Genomic DNA, 19,293 nt, shown 5'->3' with positions numbered 1-19,293 from the left:
GACAAATTTGGTTTCCGTTCCTGTATCATCAGCTCCTGGAGCAGCCCTGGACCCTGGACCCTGGACCCAGTACCAGACCTCCTGATCCATCAGTCGGGCGGGCTGCACCAATCCCTTCAGTCTCTCAACCTCACTGCTTGGTTGCTCCACTTCCAACCTTAGCCAGGCTGCCAAACATTTCCCAATCGGTGCGTGAAATCATCTTATCTTCGCATAAATCTACCACCAAAAAAACTTATGCTAGTAAGTGGAAACGTTTCTCTTGCTGGGCAGAGTCTAAAAATATAGATCCCTTTTCAGCCCCTGTCCACCACGTTTTAGATTTCTTAGCGGAACTTATTCAGGCTGGGTCCTCTTCTGCCACCATTAGAGTTCAGTTAGCCGCAATTTCAAATTTTCATACAGGCCTATCTGAAACTAGTATTATGTCCCATAAGCTTTGCAAAGCTTTTCTTAAAGGGACTACTTTGCTCAGGCCCCCAGTAAGAGATCCCCTGCCTCCGTGGGATCTTAATTTGATTTTAGCTTCCCTAATATTGCCCCCCTTTGAACCCACAGCTTCATGTTCCTTGAAGTTTCTTTCTTGGAAAACCCTCTTTCTTGTGGCAATTACTTCAGCTAGAAGAGTTTCTGAACTCCAGGCCGTTTGTGTTCGCCCTCCTTATTTAGTTTTCCATAATGACAGAGTTTTGCTCAGGACTAATCCCTCCTGTCCTCCTAAGGTACCGTCTGAGAGTAATCTGAATCAGTCCATTGATCTTCTGGTCTTCTTCCCAAATTATTCCAACAAAGCTGAACATAAATTACATCAGTTGGATGTTCATAGACAATTACGTTTCTGCTTGCATAGGACTAAACAAATTAGAAAATCAGATCAGCTCTTCCTGTCCTATGCTGAAGGTAAGCAAAGTCTACCAGTGTCTAAAGTAACTTTATCTAGATGGTTGACTTCTATTATTACTTTGATTTATCAATTGAGGAACAAACAGCTCCCTGCTAAACCAAAAGGCCACTCTACTAGGGCTTTAGCTACTTCTGTGGCTTTTCAGGCAAGATTACCAATGGAAACCATCCATCGTTCTGATGAAGCCTACATATGGTAGGTGAAAGCGCTTAACTTTGGATATATGCACTTTTATATGTTTTCTGAGTTGTTTCAATAAACGTCTGGCTGGAGTCGCTTACTACTGTGTTCCCTCCTTTTGTTGCCTGAGAAATTACCAATGAAAGTGTAATGAGATTTCATTCAGCTTCAGTATGGTGTACACTAAGAAAGCAGACTGGGACAGAAACGCCATCAGAGTAGGAAAAACTACTAAGTCATGCTTTCTTAATTTATGAAAGTATGGGTATCTTCCTCTAGGGATGGAAATAAACTCTAAGGAAGGAAACCTTGCATTTTGCCATAGTTGTCCTTTAAAGCAGGTGCTTTCTCAGCTGAAAGCTTTAGTAAATGCAGTTAGATATTTCTGTCCTTTTATTTCTGACTTTTCAGTACTACATGTTGTGTATAGAGCATTTTTAAACTGAATTTCACACAGCAACAGGATGCATTTAGAAATGTGCATGGAATACAAAATGAGATCTAATGCAGTTTGTAAATGCAGCAGTGTTTTACATTTCAGCTTTAATTTTTTTCTTAATGTTAACTGAAAACTGCTGAGAGTGCAGATCATATTAATTAAAAGTTGCATACTTTTGTAATTTGCAGTATGTTGGAGAAAGTGAGCGGGCAGTTCGTCAAGTTTTTCAGCGAGCTAGTAACTCTGCTCCTTGTGTCATCTTCTTTGATGAGATTGATGCTTTGTGTCCTCGAAGATCTGGGCATGAGGTTAGTTGCTAAGTTAACATATTTTTGTGGTGTGTTTATGTTACATTCGACGACCATGGTAGGTACACTCTGTCAGGTATGTTTATTGTTTCAGTTTTATTAGTGGCTTCATCCACGAGTTAAAACAGAGTAAAAATGAAAACGGTGTTAATGACCACAGCAGAGTGTTAATATTTTTAATGAATTCTGTTATACAAAGTATTACTGTACAGCTCCTTCAGCTTACTTTTAAGTCTGCAGCATTGAAATTGGATATATATTGAAGGTGCAATGCTTCAGAAATCCTATTTTTTATATATACTGTCTTAAAAGAAGTGTACACTTCCATCCTCTAATCACATATAATAACTTGGTTATTGCTTATAAGTTCATAGGTGTATACAAGGCTAATGACCGCTGAGGCCTTTATAAGCCTTGCTGAACATCACAATTGTATCCTACAAGTTTATATCCCCTAGAGGTTATTTAAAGGGGCATATGTATGCTAGGTTAAGATATTTAGGCTGCCTCTGTCCATTAGAGACATGGGTGATAGACCCAGGGTGTATTTCTGATTTCCCATCCAGTGGTCCAGGTTTGTTTTGAACAGGGTTATGGAAGAGCTGTGCCACACATAGATGTGAAGACTGTTTCAGAGAAGGGAAATTCTTTAAGACACATACTTGTCCCTCCAGTGTGTCCTATTTATGTTGTAAAGTTTAAATCACTAAATTGAGTAATTCTGATGCTATTCATTTTGCTGATATGTCTGTCAGATCCAAGGATGCCTTGTATGCCAGACAAAGATCACCTCCCAACAGTCTGCAGGAAACAAATTATAGAGATAGGGCTTTGAATCAATTTGCATAGGACACGTTGTTTACACCCTATATTTTTCTTGTGAGGAGCCTCTGTGGATGTTCCAATTGCATGTGCCTCGTGAGGTGCATACTGAAGCGGTCATGTACTAGTCAGTGATTGGCCTGGTAAGCACTGAATGCAGTGAAACAATGACTTCCTTGGACCTAGATACCATGCCCTTGCTTATTAGTTGAGCAACATGTAATGATTTCCTTAGATGCACGTTAGTCAGAAGCCAGGTTATTATCTACTGCATACCCAAATCCATGACTATTGATTTTTACGGGTGTACTATCATTGAGGTAATTTCCTAGGGAGGCTGACTTCCCAAAGGGTACTATTATGCGTTTCTTGGCATTGAGTTTTAAGCTCTAGCTTTGGAACCAGTCATCTGTCTGTATTGGTCCTTCCAGTACGATGTTACTGTCTTGGGAAGATTCTGTTACTGCTCCTAGCTTGCAGTCATCTGCAAACTTGGTCAGCCGAGGCCCTTGACATTGGCCTTGACTTCCAAGCAATAGATGCTAAAAAACAGCAGACCCAGCACAGAGCCCTGCACACTCCTAGTGATTTCCTCTTTGTGGAGGTGGTTTCCCCTGTCCTAACTTCCCGGGTCGTATCTGAGAGCCAGCTGGCTATCTGGCATGTATTATATGGGTTTAAGCCTATATCCATGAGTTTGTTTACACTACTGAAGTGGAGTATTGTATCAAATGCCTTAGCCAAGTCTGTGTAGGTAGCATGCACTGTTTTGCCCTCATCCATTGCCTTGTTGACCTTCTGAAAGAGTCCACCAAGTTGATTAGGCATGTTCTGCCCTTGACAAAACCAAACTGGGTTGGATCCAGTGTTTGAAGGTTTCCTATGTTCTTATTAATCATTCCCATGATAATTCTTTCCGTGGCTTTGCATATGACACCAGTCAGACTTATGGGACTGTATTCCCTGTGGTCTGTTGATGGCCCACCCTTGTGCAGAGGTATGACCATTGCAGTTCTTTATTCACATGGCACAAACCCTATGCAGAGGCTGTGGTTAAACAGTGGCTCTAGTGGTTCCGGTAGGTCATGTTTCAGGCTATTTAGGGGGCATCCTGGAATGTTATTGAGGCCCAGCCATGGTATTTTTGGCCTTCGATAAAAACATCATGGGCCTGCTTCCCTGTTGGTAGTTTGGGGGGGGGGGTGTTTGAGTGTATTTCCTGGGGGCAGCTGGGGGAGGGGGGGCTAAATTGGAGCTAATTTTGCCAGCCAGCAGATTTGCTGTAGGTGACTCAATTTACAATCAGTTCTGCACACTGGTGTGTGTAGCCTATGAGGTTTTGGACGTAGCTAAAGAAAACCTTGTGGTTCTTCTTTGCCTCCAGTTTGGCCTTAGTAGGTTTAATTTACTCTTCTAATTATTATTTGTTTAGATTTAGGGTATTTTTATCATGCTGGGCGTAGCACTTCCTAATCTTTGGTATGACTTTTTTCTTTTGTTGTGCAACCTGTTTATATTTGGATTCCATCAGGAAGGCTTGTTTTTTGTGTTAATTATGGACTTATTTCTGGTAGGCACAACTGGCTTTATGGATTTACTGACATGATTCTACAGGGTTTCTGTAAACAATTATGCACAGGTAGCTGTGTTCTCAGGAGTTTGCGAAGGCTTGATATTTTGACAGGTTATCACTTAGTAGTAGGAGGTGTGCCTTAGAATAGTTCCTAAATGTTACAGGGTTAGCTGGGGTCACAGACCTGATTTGTAGTATGAAGAAGCTAGCTTTGTGGTCTGACTTTACCACCAAGGACACTACACTGGGGGGAGGTACAGCATTCTCCCATGTTTGTGAGTAATAGGTCAAGTATGTTTGCATCCCTAGTAGGTACATGGACTATCTGGTGCAAGATATTTATGTTTACAAAGTCCAGAAATCTGTGAGCCTGTAAGTTTGAGGTCATGTAAGTATCCCAGTTTATAGTCCTGTAGTTGAAGTCGCTCATGAACATGGTATTGGGTTGAAAGGTCAAGGCCTCAAATAACTCCGGTGTGAGTTATGGGTTGTTTGGGTCATAGATCGTGACCTGTAGCTTGTAAGAATATATGGAACTTTGCCTGTGGAAATTAGGACAAGGAGAAGCTCAAGTGTGTCATCCTGTTTAACTAGTCTTGAGGTGAGTTTGTGGTTGATATAGCTTGAGACACCTCAACCCTTGGTCCCTTCTTGCGCAGTAGCTGGCCGGAATGTGTGGAAGGCACTGCACTGCCAGGGTTCTGTCAGCAGCTTGAAACCATGTCTCAGTAACTGCATAGATGTCCACATTCTCCAAAGTGAGGAGAGCCTGGAGGGAGTGGAGTTTCTTGCTTAGGCTTCTGACATTGAACAGTAACATGTTTAGATCCCTTGGGTTAGTTTTGCTACGTTGGAAGGTTTGTTAGTTTGACATTGCCTAAAAAAAGGCACTGTGCGGAGGATAATGTTTTATCCAAAATTCAAAACTCTAGAGGGGACAGGTGTTGACCATCATTGGCAAAACAATGCTGTTTGTTGACTGTATCCTCCCATGCTGACAAATATTGTACCTCATTGGAAAGACACAAGAAAATAAGTCAATTATTGAAGCCAGTCATCTTTTGTTCATATTGTGGTTTCATCCTTAATGAAGGGAGAATGCTGCCCAATTCTTGATACTTACCAGCCAGGGACACACAGTCTGAGAGCTCCATAATGTCTATTTTCATATAGTCCAGAGAGGCACGTCTCAAGTCATTTACACCCACATGGGCAGTGACTGAGTTATACTGCTACTTGTGGTCTAATGACTTGAGTGTGTGGATGATTTAGTGTATCCTGGCCCCTGATGTACAACTGACCATGATTTTCTCCTTATCCAGCCTAGTGAGTGGGACATCTGTATGTCTCCTATGATTAAAATATTGGGTAGTGTGTTGGCTTGCCTTATGGGCTCTGTAGTTCAGGTTCCAAAGGATGTGGCTCCATATGTTGTGTTTGGTGTTCTGGTAGAGTGCTTTGAGGTTGCTGAGGATTCTTTTTGTAGGATGAATGCCTAGGAGGTCTTTGTGATTTAGGAAGATTTCTTTTAAGTACCTCAGCATGTGTTAGTACCATATATAGTGAGTATAATGCTTACATTACTGGCAACCTGATTGTTATTTTGAATGTTGTGTGAGTCTTACCTCTAGTGATATTGTGTAATTATATCTCTCAGATCGGAATAGTTGGTTGTCAATGAAGATGAGACATTTCCCACATTGTCTCAGGATACCCATATCCACCAAGCTGCCAGCAGAGAAATTGTGAAAGTGCCCATCCATGATGTCAGGTTTTTTTTAGGTGAGCTACAAAGAGGTGGTACAGCAGACTAACTTGGGCACTGTGAGGGTAGAAACTGCTACTAGGCTATTTATGACTAAAGTCATGTGGCAGTGCTCCTCTGAGTACATACAAGTTGCTCTTTTGCACAGCTTAGTTCTGGGTAAGGTTACAAGGGAAGTTTTACAGTTTTCTAATTTTGTCTGCACCTATACGAGGCACTGCTAAATGCCACTGCATGATGAGTGGCGGACTTTATAGACTCTGAGCAGAGTGACTAAACCAACTAAAAAGCCCTCTGGCAAATGAAATTATCTCACTTTAAACCTGCTTGTGTGTTTCCCAATTTGGACAGACCAGACTACCTTTATGTTGCCACTAGAATTGTAGTCCCAGTCTTAATGCAAAAGCACACTTTAATTAGCAAAAAGTGAAAGGATACCAGAAACAAATCAAACAACTAGCTACAAGGAGTAATTTTAAGGTGATTTTAAGGCAGACAAGCCATAAATGAGGAACACACACATTTAAGGCAATTTCAAAGCACGCTTATGGTAGCTAGACCAAGGAAAAGCACTTTAATTGATGAAATGCAGAAAAGTACAATAAAATAATTAAAAAATACAGCAGCAGTCTTCAGAAATCATGTATAAAAGTGCAGTATTTCAGTGTAAATCACTTAGCTTGGATGGCACCAGATGCATGCCAAACACTGAGAACACAGGTGTGGATGCCAAGCATTTGATCTGTGCAGAACTGAGCCAAGAGCTGTGCCAACACACTGCATTTGTAGTCAAAGAAAAGTGACTAAACCAACTAAAAAGTTGTCTGGCTGATGAAACAATCTCACTTTAAGTTCCCCTGTGTGTTTCCCAACTGGGACAGACTAGACTGCCTTTTCACTACCACTAGAAATGCAGTCCTAGTCTTCTGAATGTAAAAACACTTTTTAGTTAGCCAAAAGTGAATAGGTACCAACTAGTTATAACTTACAAGTAATTGTCACTTTGAGCATTGAACTGATGAAGGGAGGGTGTTCCACAGCTTAGTTATGGAATGGGAACAGAGGCAGCTACCTGCACTTTTATTAGGTTTTGATATTTTAAGTAGGTGTTTGTTGCTAGAGCATAGATTTTTGGATGGGACGTAAGGTTCAATGATATTTTTCAAGGAAGGGCCACACTTGGGTTTATAAACGAGTTTATGGGCAAAGGTAGGTTGTGTGTAATGCTGGTAAATGTCCAAATTCTAGCCAGTTTTGTTAGCCAAAAATGAAAAAGTATCAGAAAAAAAAATCAAATACCTAGCCACAACAAATAATTCTCACTTTAAGCCTCCCCCGTGTGCGTTTTCCATCTGGAATTGCAGTCCCAGTCGTAATGTAAAAAAGCTTTAGTTAGCCAAATAGTAAAAACAAATCTAACAACTAGCTACAACTAATTTCAAGGCATTTCAAAGGCAGACAAGCCAGCAACAAGAAATGCACACTTTAAGGCAATTTCAAAGCACACTAACAGTCTAAGGGGAGGGCCTTTCCACTTTCATCTATTAGCACCCAGCAGATGAGCAGAAGAGAGAATACTGGGATGAGCTTTTAGGGTCACATATATAGAAGAGACTGGGGAGGACTTTCTAAGGCCAGATATCCAGTAGGGGTGGGCATCTCAAAAAACATCAAGTTTAAAAGCACAGTAGCAAATGGGTGGGAAGGTGGGGAGCAAGTTCAGAAGAGTGAGTTTAGGGAACTTGGCACTTGTTTAAAGTTAACAGTTTTTAAGAATAGTATCTTCAAAATAGTACAAGCTTGTCATGTTCTGGTATCAACCTCCTGGACTGTACAACCAAGAATCATTGATGAACTGGATTTTCACATGTAACTACCGTTGTTTATTGCATAACGCTGTATGGGAACAGGCTACTACAGAATATTTGTCCTATTTGAAATAACCAAGAGCTTACATTTTTTTGTGCTCCATCCAAGACTTTGATTGATGACTCCTCTACCTTCCATCATTTTGAGCCCATTCAGTGTTCTTCATAAGATCACTGCTGCAGTACTCCTTATAAATGTGACTTATCCACCAGGATAGTCCTACATCTAGCTAGTCTACATAGCTCAGGCTTCTTCCTTGTGTACACTAGAAACTGTATCACAAGTTGACGTGTTAGTATAAGAAAGATATATGGATGTGCAATAACTCAGACCTGGACTTTCTTGCTGCCAGTCTGCATATGCAGACTTTTGTCAGTGTCACATTCGGTCATCTGTTTCGTTTGATTTTTGGCATCAGAGCCTCAGGCAGATAAATACCCTGTTGGGGACCCTTCCTCTATTACATCAGTTTTTTGTGAGAAACTTACTTTATGTTGCTGAGGAAAAAGAAGAGTGCAACTGTGGGTGTCATATTCCATATAAGAACTCCCACTTAAGTTGCTTGTTTTGTCTTGGGACAAAACACAGTGTTAAAGTCTAGTCTGTTTATCATTCATTCAACCCTAAAAGTATCAGGAGTAGACTAAACTCACAAAACATACCTAGAGAATAAAAGACTTCAAACTTTAGTTTGTTGAGCCATTGTACTCCAGCTTTTTTCCCTTAGTTAAAAAAGAAATGTAAAATAAACTGAGAAGTGCTTGAATCTAACTAGCCTTCCATTTGTTAGTCTGTTTGAGATGGTTGAATACACTGACATGCTTTTGCATCCCCTGGACCATCTGTCAGATTCTCCTGAGTCCACTAATGTTGCCCCTCTGGAGGCCATTATGGCCAGTCACACTGGCTATGCACCTGAATTAGAGGGGAAGAGAGAACCCTGATTATTTTTAATTGACAGAGAATGGGGATGTTAGGTAGTCCAATCTCACCTTCATTTTTACATATGTGTTCGGAGCCGATCCTCGGCTCTGACTCGGCCGATTTTCAAGCTCGAAGACTTCTGGTTGGCTTGTGGCTAAGCAGGTATCCCATGGTGCACCAGTTCAATCCCCAGATCTCGTTTGCTGCGTCGAGTTCGGATGTGTTTCTCTTGGCTCTGGCTAAGTCTTTTGCATTTTTTCATTAACTAGTGGTTTTTGCATATTTACTAGAAATATATATATATATATATATATATATATATATATATATATATATATATATATATATAAGGCTTTACCTTAATTGTCATGTGGTCTTGTGTGACCTTAGTAGTAGTATCCTGTGTACCAGTAGTTAGGCGCAGTTGCGCTTTATTGCCTAGATCGTTAGTTTGGGGCTCCTATTGATTAATTTACTGTTAATCGGTTATTGTTAACTGGTGGTCTTTGGCGGGGATCCGCTAAAGTCTTAATCACTTTACAGTTGCAAATTCATTTCCTACCTTATTGAGTGTGTGTGTGTGTGTGTGTGTGTGTGTGTGTGTGTGTGTGTGTGTGTGGTGTGGTATACTTAGTCTGTTTGAATTAGAAGACCTAGTTCTTCACAGGGCTAGGCCCGTTTAACTTAGAGGACCTAGTTCTCGTGTTACTACTTCACTGTAATTTGAAAAAATTTCCTGTGTGACTGAATCTCTGTCTGTTTGTTTTAGTTGAAAGACCTAGATGTCCTTCAAGGATGCATCTGAAGTCCTTACATATGGGTTGTCCTGCCTCAGGCAGCCCTTCGGTCGGCCGGATTCCAAAGTCTGGGTCCGGCGTCGGCTGATAGTCGCCCTCTCCCCGACGTCAGAGCGCCTGGGGTATAAAAGCGTCAGCCGACGCCATCTTCCTCTGTCTTTCTTGCCGCGTGGTGCCCGAAGCAGAAGCAGTTCGCAAGTGCCGGTCGGCCAGCTCCTGTAACTTCAGCTACCGAAGACTTCAAAAGCTAAGTACCCCGTTGGGGACTCTTTCTTGCCTCAGCCGATGTCAGATCAGACGCTTAAAGTTAATAATTGCTTAACTTGTGGGAAACAAATACCTCATAAGGATTTCCATTCTTACTGCCTCCCCTGCCTAGGCCCAGACCACGACGTCTCGGCCTATGCCTCCTTCAACCGACGCACTCTTAGGCGTCGAGCGGAGTTTGCAGAGGAATTTTTTGGGGCTAGTTACTGTTACAATATGCCGTCGGAGACTCCGACTTCTCATTTAACGAAAAAATGGAAGGACAAGGACCGACACACGCGGACCGTGGTTTCGGCTGAAACCACGCCTAGGCCTACCGCAAGTGTCTCGGTCTCGGCTGAAACCGAGTCCTTGGTACTTCCGACCGTTGAAACCGCACAACCGACAACCTCGGCCCCGGAGGCCTCTTCTGAGTCGGTTATAGAATTTCCCTCAGAAACCGGTGTTCTGGAAACATCCGACACCATTTCCCTAGACAAGACTACGCCAGCACGTGGAGCAGCCAGGCCTCCTGCATCCATGTCCATAAAGGCATTCACAAGGGCTAAAGCTGCTAAACAGCCAAAATCTCTGCCTCCCAAGGCTATTCCTCTGGGATCCACTACAGGTTCACAGATTTTAAGTTTAGCTGAGGACCTTATTTCCTTAATTAGGGGCTGTCAGCCACATCTGGACAGGGGCTCTCAACCTCCTCTAGACAAAAGGCCCAGGGTTGAGCCCACTGATCACCAGTCCTCTGATGAGGCCTCAGATTGCTCTGCTCTTTCAGACTACCAGGAGGAGGCCTTTACGGCCTACGAGGATTCTGATGCAGAGGAATCTATTCCCTCTGCCTCCCCTCCTGAAGAGCTGTCCTTTGGGGAGACCCTTCACTCCATGAGAGAGCATTTCAAATGGCAGGGCCAGGAATTCTCTGATTCCAGGAAGAGATTAAGTACTTTTTTGCATTTACCTCAGCATAGACCTTTGGCTATTCCTCCTGTTTTGAATGTCATTGATGATGTGTACTCTGAGTCTAGCACTACCCCTGACTCCCTTCCTCCGGCTCCTGTCAAACCCGATAGGTACTACAGGGTCCCGGACTCGCATCATTTCCTTTACAAGGCCCACTCTGCTGACCCTGAAACTATTTCCCAGGGCCCTAAAGGGGTTGCATCTGCCATTACTAAAAATCCTCTCCCCTCTGAAAGGGAGTCCAGGGCTTTAGAGAGATGGGGTAAAAAAGTATATACTTCTTCCACTCTTTCTATGAGGGCATTAAATTGTCAATTCCATATGATACAGTACCAAGAGTATTTGTTAGATGAATTGCATAAAAAAACTGTCTTCACCTGAACCCCTAGATCGCAAGTCCCTTCAGGATCTGGTACATAACTCCCAACAGGTTAGCAACCATTTCTTGCAGTGTGGTTATGATGCATTGGAAGCTTCGTGTAGGTCAGCAATGACAGGTGCAGTCATACGTAGGCATGCTTGGCTGAAGGAACAAACTTTGCCAGATCATGTTAAAGCAAAGCTACTGGATGCGCCACTGGAAAAGCAAAAGTTATTTGGCTCCACTGCTCAGAAGGTCTTAAAGAAATTTGAGGAAAAGGCTAAATCTGTACAAACAGTCAAAGATTTTCTCCAGTTCCAACCACCAAGATTCAGCAGAAGTTGGCCCTCTAAGAATTGGTCCTTTCCGGACACAGAGAGATTTCAAAGAGGCAAGAACAGGCGTGCCAGAGGTAGAGGGCAAGCTAGAGGCTCCTACAGAGGACGTCAATGGCAGCCTCCTAACCAGAGAGGTAGTGCAGGACCTACAACTGCTGCACAAGGGCAGACTCAATGACTTCACCTTGACCCCGCCAACCAGGGCTCAATTGGAAGCACCTTTGGGCGGAAAGCTATCTTTATTCTCAAAAAATTGGCACAGTATTACAAGGGACAAATGGACACTGCAAATAATAGACAAAGGATACAGGTTCCATTTTCATACCTTACCAAAAAGAAAAGGCATGCCAAACCTGCCACCGAATCAAAGGGCAGAGGCTTTAAAACAAATTTCCAACCTATTGCAAATGAAAGCTATAGAAAAGGTTCCTCTCACAGAACAAGGCCAAGGATTTTATTCCAGACTATTCCTTGTCCCAAGAACAGAAAAACAATGGAGGCCTATTCTCGACTTGTCCGCACTGAATACTTATCTCATTGTGCCAAAATTCAAAATGCTGACCCTACAGCAACTCCTTCCCATGCTGGGCAAGGGGTCTTGGCTGGTAACTCTAGACCTCAAGGAGGCATACCTGCATGTCCCTATCAGACAAAGTTGCAGAAGACACCTCAGATTTCTTGCAGGTTCAGAGCATTATCAATTCTCAGTATTGCCCTTTGGCTTATCTACTGCACCCAGAGTATTCACGAAATGCCTGGCATCAGTAATTGCACACTGCAGACTTCAGGGGATTCAACTATACCCATACCTGGACGACTGCCTTATACAAGCGGACAGCCAACAAACTTTGGTAAAACACTTGAATTATGCCATCCGCCTACTTCAGGCTTTGGGATATACAGTCAACATTCACAAATCAAGACTAGTTCCATCCCAAAGTAGATACAACCACCCAAATGGCTTTTCTCATGGAAGAAAAACAGAGAGAACTACCGGATTATTTCAAAAATGTAACAAAACAAACTCAGCTGACTGCAAGGAAAATCCTGCAGGCCCTGGGTACTTGGCATCTTGCATTCTTCTGATTCCACAAGCAAGGCTACATATGAGGAAACTACAATGGTACCTAAGGAGTTTATGGTGTCAGCGCAGTCACAGCCTAGAAGCTTTGATACCTCTCATTCCATGCCTTCAAAAGGAATTTCTGTGGTGGGCTCAAGCAAGCCAGTCAAACAGGGGTCTTCCCTTCAGCAAACCAATAATCAGCCAAACCATTACAACGGACGCTTCAGACCATGGTTGGGGAGCACACATGGAGGGCAGATGCATTCAAGGACTATGGTCACAGAAAGAATTGCGCATGCACATAAACCAAAAGGAAATGCTGGCGGTGATACATGCAATCGAGGCCTTCAAACATTTTCTGCATCAAAGACAACTGCTAATAAGGACAGAGAATACCACAGTTATGTGGTACATAAACAAGCAAGGAGGTACCCATTCCTACCCTCTTTGCAGGCTGGCAATGAATCTTTGAGAACTTTCCCTAAAAATCAATATAGAGCTGCAATCCCAGTTTGTGCCAGGAAAAGACAATATACTGACGGACAGCCTGAGCAGAAATATCATGGATCCACACGAATGGATGCTGCACCCAGACATTTTCCTTCAGATAACACAATCATGGGGAGGCCGGACATAGATCTTTTTGCCTCCCACCACAACCATCAGCTGAAGAAATTCTGTTCAAGGACATACCACCCACAAGCATGGAAAGTGGACACCCTCTCTTTCAGCTGGAATACTCTTAACAGTGTATGCTTTCCCACCTCTTCCATTAATGACCAAGGTCTTACTGAAGATCAGGACGGAGCAGCCCAAAGTGATTCTGATAGCTCCGGACTGGCCCAGACAGCACTGGTACCCACTGTTAAGCAGCATGTCACGCACAAAACCATGGCCTCTACCACTATGGCCACTTCTTCTGACACAACACAATTACAAAACTCTGCACTCCAGCCTGAAAACCTTGCAGCTGACCGCCTGGAGAATACCTTGACTCCTCACCAGGATAAGCTATCCAAGACAGTGAAGGACATCATCATGGAAGCTCGCCGGCCTTCCACAAGAAAGGCATATTCAGCAAAATGGAAAAGATTTCGCACTTGGTGCACCTCAAAGGGCCTAGATGCGACAGTGATGAACTTGGCACATATCCTGGAATACTTGGCAGAAATGCTCCACAATGGCCTTTCTTACTCTTCCATAAAAATTCATGCTTCAGCAATCTCAGCAGAATACAATACTGACCCACCTGTCTTCTCTCATCCTCTCCTAAGGCAGTTTCTAAGGGGAATTAAAAACATCAATCCTCCAAGAAAACCACCAGTGCCTACATGGGACCTTAACTTCATGTTGGAAAAATTAACTCTACCTCCCTTTGAACCAGCAGCATCTTCAGAACTACAGTTCCTGTCTTGGAAGACTGCCTTCCTTCTGGCCATAACCTCAGCAAGAAGAGTATCGGAGTTGCAGGCCCTCATGGCAGTACAACCATTTCTTATTTTTTATCAGGACAAAGTCTCACTGAGAACCAATCCTTCATTCATGCCAAAGGTGGTATCCAGGGTCTCACTGAACCAAGCTATTCACCTGCCTACCTTCTTTCCAAATCCACAAAACAAAGGGGAGAAACTTCTGCATACCCTGGACATTCACAGACAGTTGCGCTACTACTTGGACAGAACTAAGACTTACAGAAAAACTGACCAGCTATTTGTAGCATATGCAGCTGGTGTACAAGGCAAAGCAATTTCCAAGCAGACAGTTTCAAAATGGATAGGGAATTGCATTCGATTCTGTTACTCTTTTCATGGCAAAACTGTGCCAGCTAACATTAGACCTCATTCCACCAGAGCCACAGCCACCTCCACAGCCTTCTTAAGAGGGGTGGCTACCAAGGACATTTTAGAAGCTGCTACATGGAGCTCCGTGCATACATTTTCCAAGCATTACAACTTACCCTTATATTCCAGATCCAGAGCAGACTTTGCTACGGCAGTCCTGCAGGGCATTTTAGCTACACCATCCCTTTCTTAGATCCTACCACCCCCAGCTTGGCTATGTTATTCTACCCATATGTAAGGACTGCAGATGCATCCTTGAAGGACATAGTACAGTTTTGTACCTACCATAAATGTAGATGTCCGATAGGTATGCATCTGCAGTCAGGTTTACCCTCCCTCCTTCCCCTCTGTGGTATTTCCTGGGTACTTATCCCTCTTATAGCTAGCCGGGGTTATCTATTATGGTGTATTTGTTTTATATTACTTTGCATGTTTGGAATTTTTTGCATCTCTCCAAATTTAGCCTTCCTTAGAGGGCACCTGGCATCTGGGGCAAGAAAAACTGAGGAAGATGGCGTCGGCTGACGCTTTTATACCCCAGGCTCTGGCGCCGGGAGAGGGCGACATCAGCCGACGCCGGACCCAGACTTTGGAATCCGGCCGACCGAAGGGCTGCCTGAGGCAGGACAACCCATATGTAAGGACTGCAGATGCATACCTATCGGTCATCTACATTTATGGTAGGTACAAAACTGTACTTTTCTCTTACACCAGGCTAGGCCCATTTAACATAGAGGACCTATTCCTCATGTAATTCTTCTGCAGGGCTAGGCCCGTTTAGTTAGAGGACCTAGTTCTCAGTTATTCTCTTTCTCTTTTCTCCTCTGGTTGCTTGTGTGTTTGCAATGTCTAAGGATAGCAAGGAACACAAACCCTCTGGGTTCAGAAAATGTATGAAGTGCTCCCAGAAAATGTCTTTGACCGATGGCCACAGTAGCTGTGTCTACTGCTTGGTAGCCATCCATTTGCAGGAATCATGTTTGTTCTGTCATACTTTCTCTCCTAGAGTGTTGCAGGAGAGAAAGAACAAACTGATACGCAGGGGTCTTTTGAAGCCAACCTTCGACAAAGCCTTATCTGGTTTGTCGGCTTCTTTGTCTAATTCTTCAAAGTCAAGCTCTAACTCAAAATCAAAAGGTTCAAAAATGCCTTCTCCGGCATCGGCCAGCGTTTTGGAGCTGCCTTCCAAATTAACAAAGTCTGCCTTCTCAACTCCTCAACCTTCAGAGCCGAAGGAGAACACCATGGTTTCAGAGTCGGTCACAGGTGCTTCGGTGCCGACTGCTGAACCTTTGGAAATAGTTGACTCTTCTGCTCGTAGCTGGTCTGTAGAGTCCCTACTGGTCTCCTTGCTGGTCAAATCTCCAGGGCCTGCTAGGTCGAGATCCCCAGCTTTATCTTCTAGATCTTCCAGGAGTCTTTCAGAAGAAGACACGGAGAGGGTAGTACTGAGACTCCTGAAGTTGTCTGCTCTGCCTAAATTTTTGTTGGTTCCGACCCAGTCGGCTCTGGAGCCACTCAAACCAGTTTTGCCCTCATCTGTGATTCCTGCTCCGAGCCATGTTGGCTTTTCAGAGCTGCAGTGCTTGTTACCAACGGAGGAACCCTCGGTTCTGGCTCCCCTTGCTGTTGCATTGGAGCCGAGTTCGTCTCCGACACGCTCGGCTCCATCTGTCATGTCCAGGGACTCCTGAAGTCGTCTGCTCTGCTTAAATTTTTGTTGGCTCTGACCCAATCGGCTCCGGAGCCACTCGAACCAGTTTTGCCCTCATCTGTGATTCCTGCTCCAAGCCATGTTGGCTTTTTGGAGCTGCAGTGCTTGTTACCAACGGAGGAACCCTTGGTTCCAGCTCCCCTTGCTGTTGCATTGGGGCCGAGTTCGGCTCCAACACGCTCAGCTCCATCCGTTGTATCCAGGGACTGAAGCTCTTCTGTTGGCACTGATGGGGGAGGGTTTGAATCGATCTTCGTCGGTTCCAAGCCTTCCTCTTGGTGCTTCCACCAGGGTGAGCTCGGACCCTGCATCTGTCTCGGAGCCGGTGGCTTGGGCTCCGGCACTGTCCTTTGTCTCTTTGGCGCGGGGACGGTCTTCGGAGCCGGAGAGGTTGGCTTTTGAGGTGATGAGGAGTGTGCTGTCACAATCTACAGCCCCTGCCAGTGGTAAAAGCACTCTTCCCCCAGGGCTCCCACTTCGGTCTCAGTACCTACTCTCTCCGGAGACAGCAGAGACCCGCATCCTCAGGAGCCACCGGCTGGTGGCCTCCCTCTTCCGGGAAACTCACATTAATTGAAGTCCACATTCAAAGAAAATGCATCTGGCCAGTGGCGGATAAAGTTTACCTTTGGGCTGTTTTCAAATCATAGATCCCTTGCAGACATATTTAAGACCATGCAAACATACATGTCTTTTGATTCACCTTCCTCACTGTATTAAATTATATTCCTTGTATAATACAGCATACTTGTTAGCGCATGTTTTAAATTTATTGTTTTGATCATTTTTCCATTAAGCAGTGAAACAAAACGTGTGAACCAATAATGACAGAACTGCTCATTTCAGAAAATTTGCGTTATAAAAGCCCACTCAAACTTCTGTCATTACAATCCACCAATATCAGTAACTATGCACAATATCTGCAAAGGTAAAAGTCATCTAAATAATTCCACATTAAACAGATCTGTAACTATTGAAGAGGTTGCTGCTAGCAAACAACTTTATATTTCATTATTTCAACTATAAATAAGGTGCCTGTTGCCCTTAAAGAATAAATTGCCCATGTTTCATTAAAAAATATGCTAGTAATATTGCAATAAGGAATGGATGGCAAACTAATAACATGCTCATAGTTACTAGGCATCTCCTCCAAAGGAGGACATTTTCAGAACTGCAGCATCCACCCCCTTTAAAGTACAACACAGTACAGTATCAGCAGTCCATCCAGAGTAGAACCCACAGCCTTCTGCATCAAAACCAAGTATACTACCTGTTGTGTTAACTAACAATGCAAACAGACTTGGCATAAGCAGCACTAAACTACTCTTCCCCAAAGCTCTCACCTCCTTGTAAAATCCACTTGACACTCAACTAAATCTTTCAACTTTGCAACACAAGAAATCTGGAAAAAGCCAAAATATATTGGGTGGGGGACAAAAGCTCAAAACCAGGGACACATTTTAAACATTTCTTGTATAATCTTAGAATGTTGCTAGAATAAAATGTTTTGTGTAACCATGCATTTCCTGAAAGATAGGAAGACTGAAACTTAAATGCCTGTCATTATTTAGTGAATTCAGTTCTCACTGATTTGCCAGAAAAACACAAATTGTAAGAGGAACAGACCAAAAGTATGAGCTAAACAGTCTGTGAAAATCTGGACAGTTGAGCTATGGACTCAACTCCTTGAATCATAAACAAGTAGTGGTATGGGTAAAGAATTCAGGCTTTTGCTCCTTGTACCTAAGGTACAGGGTTTGAGCTTGAGTAACATTAACCGCCAGGTATACCTAACTGGAGCATTTTACACACACACACACACACACACACACACACACACACACACACACACACACACACACACACACACACACACACACACACACACACCTTCTGTGAATTGCAAACAGCAGCAGTAAAATGTGAAGAATCAGTCAGACAAGACACACAGAGCAGTCACACATACACATTCTGTGAATTGCAAAAAGCAGCAGTAAAATGTGAAGAATCAATTGGACAAGACGCATAGAGCATTTACACATACACCTTCCATGAATTGCAAAAAGCAGCAGTAAAATCTGAAAAATCAACTGAAAAGGCGCACAGAGCAGTCACATATACACCTTCCTTAAATTGCAAAAGATAGCAGTAGAATTTGAAGAATAAATCAGACAAGACACACAGAGCAGACACACATACACCTTCCGTGAATTGCAAAAAGCAGCAGTAAAATGTGAAGAATCAATTGGACAAGACACACAGAGCAGTAAACTTCTGTGTACTGAGCAAACCAAACAGCAGCAGCAGTAAACTAAAGTCCCTTACTTGAGAAGCAGCAAACGTTGGACAGGAAAAAATTAAACAGCACAGGCAGCAAAACCTAAAGTCCCTTACTTGGTGAAGCAGTAAATTTTACTTAGTGCGGTTATTGTTCGGGTGAACCGGAAGAAACAGTTTCAAATGGGGCGGGTGGGCATTCAGGAAGAACAGGACATCTGTGCGTGCGCAGTACATTCACAGACATGATGTTACTGGACCCTGTTCTTAAAGAAGAATGCCTTTCAAAACAGCACAGGTAACTAAATGTGACTGTCCAAAAATGTGCTGCCCGGGGCAGACCGCCTGCCCCCCCCAAGCTCCCCCCGTGCTACGCCACTGTGCATCTCAGATTCCATCCCCTTCTGGATTTGAGTCATACGCTGATGTTACCTTATCTTCGGATTTACCTTATCAAGAGATTTATTTTGAGATGCCATTGCAAACGTGAGAGAGATTGTTACGTGGGAAGGCAGAGAAGTATATGACTCCCAGAGGAGATATTATGACCTGTTAAATATGGACGCTGCCAAACCAGTAGGTATTCCTCCTGTTTTGGGAGCACTAGAAGATGCCTTTCTGGCTACCACCTTATCCACTGACTTCCAACCTCCAGCCCTCAAAAGGCAGATAGCTTTTATAGAGTTTTTGACAGTCATAAATGTCTCTATAAAAACTCCAGTGCTGATCCAGCTGCCATCTCTCTCTTGACTCGGACAAGGGAGCCAGAATTATTCCTACTCCCGGTTCTACTCCTAATGATGAAGATGGTAGTGCTTTAGATAGTTAATGGTAAAAAGGTGTAGTATCTCTGTTACTATATTATTCAGAGCTATTAATTAAAAAACTCACTTG

At 43.4% G+C, this 19,293-nt stretch overlaps 1 protein-coding gene across 2 annotated transcripts in view; it reads left to right on the top strand.

Annotated features, from left to right (window-relative positions):
• NVL (nuclear VCP like) overlaps window positions 1-19,293 on the top strand; it is a 1,985,423-nt gene that overhangs the window by 1,243,064 nt on the left and 723,066 nt on the right. For both annotated transcript variants that reach the window (XM_044058761.1, XM_044058752.1), the window contains one exon: window positions 1,712-1,831. In XM_044058761.1, the coding sequence (XP_043914696.1) occupies window positions 1,712-1,831 (120 nt within the window). The remainder of the gene's footprint in view (window positions 1-1,711; window positions 1,832-19,293) is intronic.

Source organism: Protopterus annectens, chromosome 1.part2, assembly GCF_019279795.1.
Source record: "Protopterus annectens isolate FY-2018-M chromosome 1.part2, PAN1.0, whole genome shotgun sequence".
NCBI classification, from domain to species: Eukaryota; Metazoa; Chordata; order Ceratodontiformes; family Protopteridae; genus Protopterus; species Protopterus annectens.
The sequence above is the reverse complement of the archived record's forward strand: the minus strand, read 5'-3'. Positions and strand labels throughout refer to the sequence as shown.